General features: G+C 43.9%; 1 protein-coding gene across 2 annotated transcripts; it reads left to right on the plus strand.

Annotated features, from left to right (window-relative positions):
- The first annotated feature begins 3,084 nt into the window (after nt 1-3,084).
- Nucleotides 3,085-10,033, plus strand: LOC120702800 (calcium/calmodulin-dependent protein kinase type II subunit delta-like). 2 transcript variants are annotated; one of them, XM_039986747.1, is made up of 11 exons: nt 3,085-3,797; nt 4,025-4,195; nt 4,306-4,570; nt 4,695-4,923; nt 5,004-5,154; nt 5,268-5,453; nt 6,003-6,045; nt 6,413-6,829; nt 6,913-7,277; nt 7,369-7,605; nt 9,504-10,033. In XM_039986747.1, exons 2-11 carry the CDS (start codon nt 4,067-4,069, stop codon nt 9,729-9,731), a joined length of 2,250 nt encoding a protein of 749 aa, XP_039842681.1. In that variant the 5' UTR covers nt 3,085-3,797; nt 4,025-4,066; the 3' UTR covers nt 9,732-10,033. The 2 variants fall into 2 exon arrangements, with proteins under 2 accessions (XP_039842681.1, XP_039842682.1); XM_039986748.1 differs by lacking the exon at nt 9,504-10,033 and adding an exon at nt 8,300-8,541 and having other exon boundaries at nt 3,121-3,797.

Genomic DNA, 10,033 nt, shown 5'->3' on the forward strand with positions numbered 1-10,033 from the left:
CAGTGAACAAACACAGAGACACTACTGGAGTAATCTTATCTTTTATACATCAGTGAATAGTGCAACACTGGAGGCAATGCTGTTCTGCATCTTATTTGTCAGTTCTCTCTGCAGTTTACAGAAGTAATCACATCAGTTTGGATGCTCAAGCAGCCTTCTTGCAGCCTGCTTTTTTTCAGGGGCCTTCCAAGTACTAGGTCTTCTCCATCCTTTTAGGTAGGGAAAATGAAACCAGCAGCAGCTTGCGCTTCCTTGAAGCTCAAAGCAACCACCTCCCCAACAGCTCAGATGCCTTCCTTCTCGCACAGGTGAAGCGAACATGGCACCATTTATGACATTTCGAGTGATTTTGGTGATCGAATGACAACGCAATCAATAGGACTAATATGATTGTTAAGATGACCATTCTCAGGCGTTTAGGTTCAAGTGATGACAAAGACAAGAGAAGATAGGCGTAGCTAGGCCCGAAGGGCCGCCCCTACGGGGGTTCCGATACCCGGTTAGCGGACGGGGGTCGAGGGGGAGCCGCCCCTCGCGGGTCTCAGGGCAGCGCCCTGAAAGCTCTTCGGATCATGAGCACCGGAAGAACCGATGCCTAACCATCGGTGCATCCGACGCTTGTCGGAAGAACCGACGCTATGATGTTTGGTGCAGAAGGGAATCGAAGCCAAATCAGCCTATAGGCACCGGTTGAACCGACGGTCTAAGAAAGGGCATCGGTGCATTGGGTGTACTATGTACCAGAGACGATGTCAAGTGCCCAGGAGAAGTTTCTTTAGCACCGGTTCAACCGACAGTGCATCGGAGTATTGCGTCGGTGCATTGACGTCAGCAGAAGAGAAGAGCCCAACAAGTTGCTGTGAGAGACCGGTTGAACCGACGGCATAAGCATCGGTTTAACCGATGGTCCCTGGAGTCGCTGCAACTGTGTCAGAGAAGCCAACGGCTACTTCAGTTGCTTAGAGTGACCGGATGAACCGACGCTACCCATGCCAGAGGCATCGGTTCATCCGATGATACGTAGATTTTCTGCTGACCGTTGGAGTAACGGCTACAAGACTTGGTGGCCTATATATATGCCTCACCCCGGCCATTTGAAGCTTGCTGGAGTTGCTGAACATCCCACACACACCAAAGAACATCTCCAAGCCATCCAAAAGTATCAAGATCATATCCTTAGCCCTTAGCACACTTTGAGAGTGTTGTGTAAATGTTAGCTCTTAGTGAGTGTGATTGCAAGACCTTGAGCCTTTGTGCTGTGGTTGTCTAGTGAATCAAAACAAGAGCTTGGTGCGCCGGCACCTTGGAGCTTTGGAGCTCGCCGGCAACATCATCGACCCTCCGACTTGGTGTGGAGCGGCGACGACACTTTGTGCGGGGGACGTGGAGACCCCGATCCCTTGTGGAGAAGCTCCTTAGTGGAACCCGGGGCCAAGGTGACAGTGATTGTGTTCACGGAAGAGACTTGGTGACCGAGTAGCAATACTCTTAGTGAGTGCTACAACAACGTGGATATAGGTGTGCCTTTGTGGCTAACCGAACCACGGGATAAACACCCGCGTCAAGAGTTTGCTATCTCCTATCCCGCTCATTAAGCTTCCGCATTTCATACTAGCAATTTGTGTGACTTTATTTTCATAGAATAGTTTCTTGATAGGAAAAGCTATAGGTTGCTAAACTCTTTTGGGATAGGGATTTCACACTAGAACAACCTAGTTGCACATTTAGATAGCATGTTTTAGTTTAAGTTTTGTGCAAACTAGTTGGAGCCATAGGTCAAAGTTTTTATTAGTGCCTAATTCACCCCCTCCCCCTCTTAGGCTAGAGCACCCGATCACTTTCAACAGGTCTAGCAGCGACAAGGTCTGCAAAATTAGATTTCTTGAGAATGATTGACATGACCACACATTATCATAACAGAAATAATGGAATGGGCTACTAAATAATTTGTAAGAACAATCAGCTGTTTTACCTCTAATACTTATACTTCTGACAGTAATCTTTTAAATTCAGAAAACTGCAGCTTAATCTTTTAACTATTAGCAAGTGTTCACTACTGATGCAGAATGAAAACAAGAAACGGCATTATCTTCTACTCAATCATGAATCTTTGATGTGAAAGCAATATGATCTGCATAAGCTTGAGTACTGTGGACAAGATGGATGGATCGAATTCGATTGCTTGGCACCGCCATATGGAAGTATTGGTACAAAAGTAAGAGCACGGCACACCTACAAACAAGATAGATCTACTCCAAGCAGAATAGAGAATTTGATGACTGAGTAGAGAGACAGAGTACTAATCCCATAGGTTATTCCACAGAATGTTACAATTGGTGTAAGTATACAACAAAACAACAGCCAATTGTTATTCTGCTACCCAACAATCATACCAAAAATTTATACAGAGATAATTTCGGTTGTTACAAACTTAAAAAGTGTGATTTATAGTTCACTTACAGTGTCCAATGAATCAGCACCAAGATCTTGGAACTTGGAGTAGCCACAAACTTCAGTGCCATCAGCAAGTGTAAGCTGCTTCTTGACAATATCACAAACCTGCTTCTTGACGCTGAGGCTGAAGCGAGGCGTGCGGCTGGTCGGCCGCAGGAAGGGAGGCGGCGCCGGCACCGGCGCGTCGCCGTGCGCGAACAGCGGGAGGGAGAGGAGGATGTCGGAGTCATCGTGGAACCGGCACGGCCGCCACGGAGCTAGAGCTGGATTCCCGCAGATGTGGACGGCGGGCGGAGGGGAAGCCGACCGATAAGGAAAGAGGGCCAGCGAGAGCGACGGGAAAGCGGAAGGGTAGCAGCTTGTAGGGGTCCGGCCGGCGCGGCACGGGGCGAGGCAAGCGCGGCGGCGCGGGGGCGAGGCGGGCGCGGCGGCTCGGGGGAGAGGCGGCGGGACCGCGAGCAAAGGAGGACGGGGTCTTTCGCTGACAGCTGGGTCCCAATAGTCAGATTGATTTAGGAGTTTTCGTTTGCTCGAGCTGACTGAAGTACGGAGAGAATTTTAAGCTCCTAAATTTTATAGATCGGTCTAAAAATATAAAATAGAGGCCCATATTTCAGATGCTCTTAGGTCCCTTCAATTTATCTCCAACCCAGCCTGAAACCGTGAGTCCGTGATCCCAATTGGCCACACCGAACTGAGCGGCGCCGCTGCTGCTTCCGCTTCATCTCCCTCCCCCTCCCTCTTCCCAGCTCGCATGCGCGGCTCTCGATCTCCTGCCACACGCGCCAAGCTCTCTCCGTGCCTCTGCCGCACGACAACTCTTCTTCCTCCTCCTCCCTTCTCCTCCTCCTCCTCTTGATTTGATCGTTTTTCGTTTTTCAAACTAGCTGTCTCGGCCTCTCATAATCTCATCCTCTCCGCCTCATTTCCCAGATCCGGCTATGGGCTCCACCCCTTACTCCACCCCCTTCGGTGGATTTGCTGCTATCGACCTTGAGCCGTCGACTGCAGCTTCCTGCCCTGCCGCCGAATTTCCCATTGGACCGTAGGTAGTTCTGATAAGGGCCCAGATCTTGGTCTTCCTCCCTCTTCTCTATCTCGCTGTCCCGCTATTTCGGCGTGACCGCCTGCAACAGTGGTCTGACCACTAACACGCAGCTTCTTCACAGACCCTCATTTTTCGTCTGCTTGTGCTTCTGCTCAGTCACACTAACACAGCTGCAGACCCGCAGTCCACTCACCACGGCCATGGAGTGCTTCAGCCTCTACCTGACCACCCCTGCCTGCTGATTGAGTACCTCAAGTTGCGGCAGCAATCATCATAGAGCCGGACCATCTGAATGGTAATTTTCTTTCGAGGGTATTTGCATTTTCCGTAGAGTTGAAGACAAGTTCTATTAATTAATCTTCAAATTGTCTGTGGCATGTCCGAAGTTTTTTTTTAACTTTTGCTTTCGAATCAGTGAATAGTTAGTTAATCCTCATGCCACATGTCTTTTATTGTTTGCAAATTTATGCACATGCATGAGCTTAGCTTATCTCATGTGAAAGGATTTATTTATTATTATAGATGGGATGCGGCACCCAGCCTTGGTAGAAGTTCGCGAATATCATGGAGAACAATCAACAGCATACATGTGGGATGCCAAGGGATTTCACGTTCCATTTGTTAGAACAAATCACAAATAAGTTCTCCAAGGATCGCATAATTGGTTATGGAGGGTATGGAGTGGTTTACAAGGTATGGTTATTGTTGGGGGTCTTATATATTTCAAATTTAAATTTTACTATCATTAACTACGAGTGTACAACAACCCCATGTGCAATGTTAAACGAGATATAATTTAATAGGGAGTATTCAACCACGGGGAAGAGATTGCTGTAAAGAAGCTTTACAATAACCATATAGGACTTGAAGATGATAAGCAATTTAAGAATGAGTGCACTAACCTTATGAGACTCCAACATCAAAATATCATCCGCTTAGTTGGCTACTGCTATGAAATAAAACATAAAGTTATGGAGTACAATGGACAATATGTTTATGCTGGAGCGGAAGAAAGAGCTCTCTGTTTTGAATACCTGCAGGGTGGAAGCCTTGACAAGCATCTTTCTGGTATGATTGTGCTCTACTTTGATTATAGTATTTTTGGATCATTGTATAGAAAGATCAAAGACGAAGAAAAATGCTCTCTTGATTTTATGTCTTGGTAACACACCTTTATTTATTATCTGTACAGATGAATCCAGCGGACTTGGTTGGCACACACGTTACAAAATAATTAAAGGAATTTGTGAGGGTTTACACTATCTTCACAATGGATCCAAAGATCCGATCTACCATCTAGACTTAAAACCTGCAAATATACTGCTGGATAAGGACATGGTGCCAAAAATAGGAGATTTTGGTTTGTCAAGACTCTTTGATTCAACACTAACCTGTACCACAAAAGGAATAATAGGAACGCCGTAAGTTGATTCTGAATGAGGAATCGTCAACCTCTTTTGTTAACTTTTTATAAAAAAATATTTTATTTGATATCATGCAGGGGATACATGCCACCGGAATACATCAATAGATTCCACATCACAAATAAGTTTGACGTATTCAGTTTGGGTGTTATAATCATACAAGTAATGACAGGGTGTGGGGGTTACTTGGAATGTGGAAATATGCCTCGCCAAGAGTTTATTGATCTTGTAAGAAAACATCCTACAACATGAACACCAGACCTTTTTCACAAACATTATGTTGTGTTGACTTGCCTTTGTGCATGTTTTCCAACTTTCGGCATCGTGTTTCAAATCTGCAGGTACATGGAAACTGGGAGGAAAGGCTTCAGGTCACAAATTCATCGCATACATCACACGAAATTAAGACATGCATCGAAATAGCGTTAAGATGTGTGGATTCCGACCCAGTGAAAAGGCCTACTATAGCAGAGATTGTTGATGAACTGAATAAGATTGATAATGCAAAAAGATCACTACCAGACCAGGTTTTGTCACACTGTTCCCATCGACTATTCATTTTCACCTGCAACGTTACTTGTCTACAAATTGTGCCATTCCTCATCTTATGTTTTTTCGACTGATTAAGCTAAATTAGCTACCATATATCGTCCTCAATAAACAAAAAATTTCAACTCATACACTACTACCGTTTTAATTTCAATCTTTGGCACTTTACAGCATTTTTTACCTTGTACCATTATACTCTTTTTCATATATCTATGCGAGTGATAAGAAAGGAGACTACTAATAAACTATTGGAGCTAAAAAAAAAGAAACTTATTGTAGCTGTCACTACAACATTTTTTGTAAACAATGGAGCTAGCCCCACTGATAATATTCAGAAATTAATACTATATCATATATAGTGTATTGTGCTTAATCGGATGTTCGTTGTTACTGGATGAATCTTGATATTATGTGGATAGTTAGGTATCTAGAGCACTTTCTAAGTAGATAGATGGATTTGATGTAATTCACCGCAATGTTGCCTAAATTTTTCTAGATGAGGATTGGACCTAATTTTGTTATTGCAGGACAACTTACAAACCACGCACACCAAGCAACAAAGGAATTTCGGTAAGCATCATGAATTCATGATTATTGTCCGGTAGCTAAGTGGCATGTCCAGAAACAAATTGATAAATATCATACAAGGAGATAGATAAAGCTTTCTGTCATTGATTATTAAAATATTGATATACTGCTATAAGGTTTAGAGAGAGCTTTTTTTTTTAATCATGGAGTGAGTTTCACACTGGCACTGATTGGTGAATATTTTGTGTTTCCACCATTCATGTGCCACTCTGGCAGTAAAAGAAAAGGTAACTCAGCAGAATTTGATTTTGGCACATTATTGAGCAGCATGATGTTTGTTGAGTGTCAGAGTCTTAATTGTTGTTGCAATGATAGGACATAATCTTTTTAAAATACAAAATGGGTGCAGGTGCTGCTGATGCAGAGGGTGCCATGATTGTACAATGTACAAGTACAGGGACAAAAGATCAAGAACACAGGACTCTAGAACAGAATGTCCTAGAGAAAGACCCATCCGACACTAAATATCCTCGCCCGCAAACTAGTGGGACACTCGAGAGGTTGCGCGCTATGTGGGCTGTGGTCAAGCCCACCTTCAAAGCCAAATTTGGTGGCTATGAAGATGGCCACTTATGGTGGCATGATACTGCACGCTGCCAAGACGGGGACCTCTCCATCTCTGTCGTGCAGGCTAACAATTTGCTTGAGGACCAGTTCTTTGTCGAGTCAGCCCTGTCTCTTGGCACTGTTATTGGTGTCTTCGACGGTCATGGTGGCCCTGAGGCCTCCTACTTCATACACGACCACCTCCTCACCAACCTCCGAGGTGAGATCCGAAGTGCCACCAGATTTGCTGTCTAGCTTCATAACGTGCAGACCATGTGGATTAATCAGGTGCCATCTGTGTAGAGGCCGCATCTGGCCCGCAAGGCATGACACCTGATGCCATCAGGAAGGCATTTCTGGCCACAGAGCAAGGATTCATCTCACTCGTTTCAGACCAATGGGAAACCAGGCCAAGCCTCGCTACCATGGGATCATGCTGCCTTGTTGGCATCGTTCAGCACAGGACTCTCTTCATTGCCAACCTTGGGGACTCCCGAGCTGTTCTTGGGAAAGTCAGCCCCAATGGGGATCTTGTCGCGGAGCAACTGTGCAGGGAGCACAATGTCAGTGATGAGGGTATTAGGCAGGAGCTCATTGCTGAACATCCTGATGATCCGCACATTGTTTTACTTAAGCATAATGTCTGGAGAGTGAGAGGCATCATGCAGGTCGGTCTTATCGTAATGTTTCGTTTCGTGTTGCAATACTTGAATTGTATATATTCAGTGCTTACGGCTTACACAGTGATTGATGATGCAGGTGTCGAGATCAATAGGTGACGCGTACTTGAAATACGCGCAATATAACAAGGAACCACTCCATGCAAAGTTTAGGCTTCGTACACCATTCAGCAAACCTTTATTGAGTGCCAACCCAGATATTGTATCTCATTGTATTCAACCAAGTGACCATTTCGTCATATTTGCATCAGATGGTTTGTGGGAATTCTTGAGTAACCAGGAAGCTGTTGCGATCGTTCAAAAACATCAACGTGCTGTAAGCTTCCACTTGCCTGTTCATTGCATCCAACTTGTTTATGCCATGCTTCTTAGTTTTCGGGCTTTCAGCTGTTGTCTGCCCTAATATGATCCAAAAATCAATCAATTGCTGAAATGTTTCTGCCAGAACAATAACCATAAAATACGTGCATTAAATATGCCTCGGACACATGGTAACAATAAGGAAACCTAATGCATTACAAGTTTTACTTTTGCGTTAAGAAAAAAACTATGAGTAGCTGGTAGTTGTTAGTTTTTGAAACTACCAGACCAGCTTCTTATTGCTTGGACTAGATGCAGGAGATACTGTTGGGTTTCCCCTATTTCTTGGTCAACAAACATTGTCACTTTTTATTTCCTTATCTTCTGGTTAAAATCTGTGAACCTTTATCCCTACAGCAACAATAGTGGAAGGGGTGTCTGTGAAATTATCGTCAACAACTTCATTCAGTTTGTGATATTTATCGTCTAGTGATGCAAACTGTGTACTGATGAACTATTATAGGTCCATGCAAGTAGTGAAATGCTGTTTCTTACATGGAAGAAACACCAATCTTGTATTATTTTTTCAAGCTCTAGGGATTTATTACTTACTGCAGTCAAATTACTGAGGTCTGTTGGCCTTATACGTTTTTGTTCAGCACACTGAATCTTAATGACTCATGCCTGCATTTGCTGCAATCGCCATACAGGTTATATTGCTGAATGTATGTGCTATGGGTAAAGCTGACAAAAAGTAAATTTAACAATAATTGAAGGCAAATTCCCTTCTCCAGACCCTAAACCCAATGTGTAGCACACAGGCTACGCCCTTTAAGGCAGGCCTTTAGCTTCTGTCGTACATGCTATAAAGTAACAGCAACACTGCTGACAATCTGACATGCCTTTGTAACTGTACATTGTAATGGGCAAAATAGCCACTTTGGTCCTTCAACTTTGCTCCAAGGGTCAAGTTAGTCCCTCAACTTTCAAAAAGACCAATTTGGTCCCTCAACTCTTGTTTTTAGGTTAAATTTGTCCCTATACTGATGTAATGCTCCATAATACCATGAGACTAATGCTAAAAAGTCATCTTTACCCTTGGTTATTTTCTCTCCTTCGCAATTTGCATGTTTAGCAGTGGTGCAACAAGTTAATCAAACATGTGCATGATATTCTTATATGATCTAGACCAATACAAAATAGCATTTCAACAAATACGAGAGACATCAAACCAGCGCACAGAATAATAGATCTATTGTGACCTATTATTGATTAATTACAACTGTACAATAATAGAAATTGAGTATGAGAAGGAGTTAAGAGTAAAAATGACTTTTCACATCTATCTCATGGTATTATGGAGCATCACATCACTATAGGGATAAATTTGACCTAAAAATAAAAGTTGAGGGACCAAATTGGTCTTTTCAAAAGTTGAGGGACCAATTTTTTTTTTGAAAGCACACAGGAGCACTGGGGAATCATGTAAGAACTCAGTTGGGCACCCACGCTGACCGCGCGCTCAACGCAGATGGGCTGCCGGGAAATCCGAGGACGCGCCTGCCGGAGCTTACACACGCACACACACCACACACCTAGACACACTCACGCACACCGGCACCCCTCTGGGGAAAATCCCCGGTGCGACACCCGAGCCGTCCCAGATTGGGATCGAACTCGGGTGGGCACGCTCCGCACCGGGAGGTACCACCGCGCTACGAGCGCGTTCGCTGAGGGACCCACTTGACCCATGGACCAAAGTTGAAGGACCAAAGTGGCTATTTTGCCATTGTAATGTGCCTAGTAAATTTTGTTCAATTGGATATAGTATCATTTTGTTTTTTCCTATTGATGAATGATGACAAATCCTTTATTATGACTGCCATACTTGATACTTGGTGTTGTTTTATTCAGGAAGGAGTTGCAAGGAGACTCGTTAAAGCAGCTCTCCACGGAGCAGCGCGAAAACGTGATATGCCTTACTCGGACCTCAGGAATATCGACAGGGGGGTTCGCAGGCATTTCCATGACGATATTACTGTCATCGTCTTGTTTTTCAATCATGCAGTACAAACCCTTTCCATAAGGTGCCCCATACCAAGGAGGGACGTGGCCTTCGGGAGCTCTTGGAGCGGCACGTGAGCCTGCTGCTTATATGTATAAAAAATCAGTGTTTAGTTAACATGTTCAATTAGCATTCACATGGGCGCGGAATACCCAACTTTCACGGGAAAATGTCAACTATATGAAGTATACATGTATATTTATAGTAGTACTATGTTGGGTTAGTCATCTATTTTCTGAGCTACAACCAGCCCAGCTCGTCCGTTAATAAATGAAACAATTGTTTAGCTGAGCAGCTGAGTATATTGTAACTAGGCTATACTGATGTACAGCTTCGAAAAATGAACACGTATAGATTTTCAAAAAAAAAAGAACACGTA

This window comes from Panicum virgatum, chromosome 4K (genome assembly GCF_016808335.1).
Source record: "Panicum virgatum strain AP13 chromosome 4K, P.virgatum_v5, whole genome shotgun sequence".
Taxonomy (NCBI): domain Eukaryota; kingdom Viridiplantae; phylum Streptophyta; class Magnoliopsida; order Poales; family Poaceae; genus Panicum; species Panicum virgatum.

Excerpts from the sequence above, each read along its gene's own strand:
- LOC120702800 (XM_039986747.1), top strand. The coding sequence starts at position 4,067 with ATGGAGAACAATCAACAGCATACATGTGGGATGCCAAGGGATTTCACG. Across the intron at positions 4,571-4,694 it reads CCTTGACAAGCATCTTTCTG|ATGAATCCAGCGGACTTGGT; the intron begins GTATGATTGTGC and ends TTATCTGTACAG. Across the intron at positions 5,155-5,267 it reads GCCAAGAGTTTATTGATCTT|GTACATGGAAACTGGGAGGA; the intron begins GTAAGAAAACAT and ends TCAAATCTGCAG.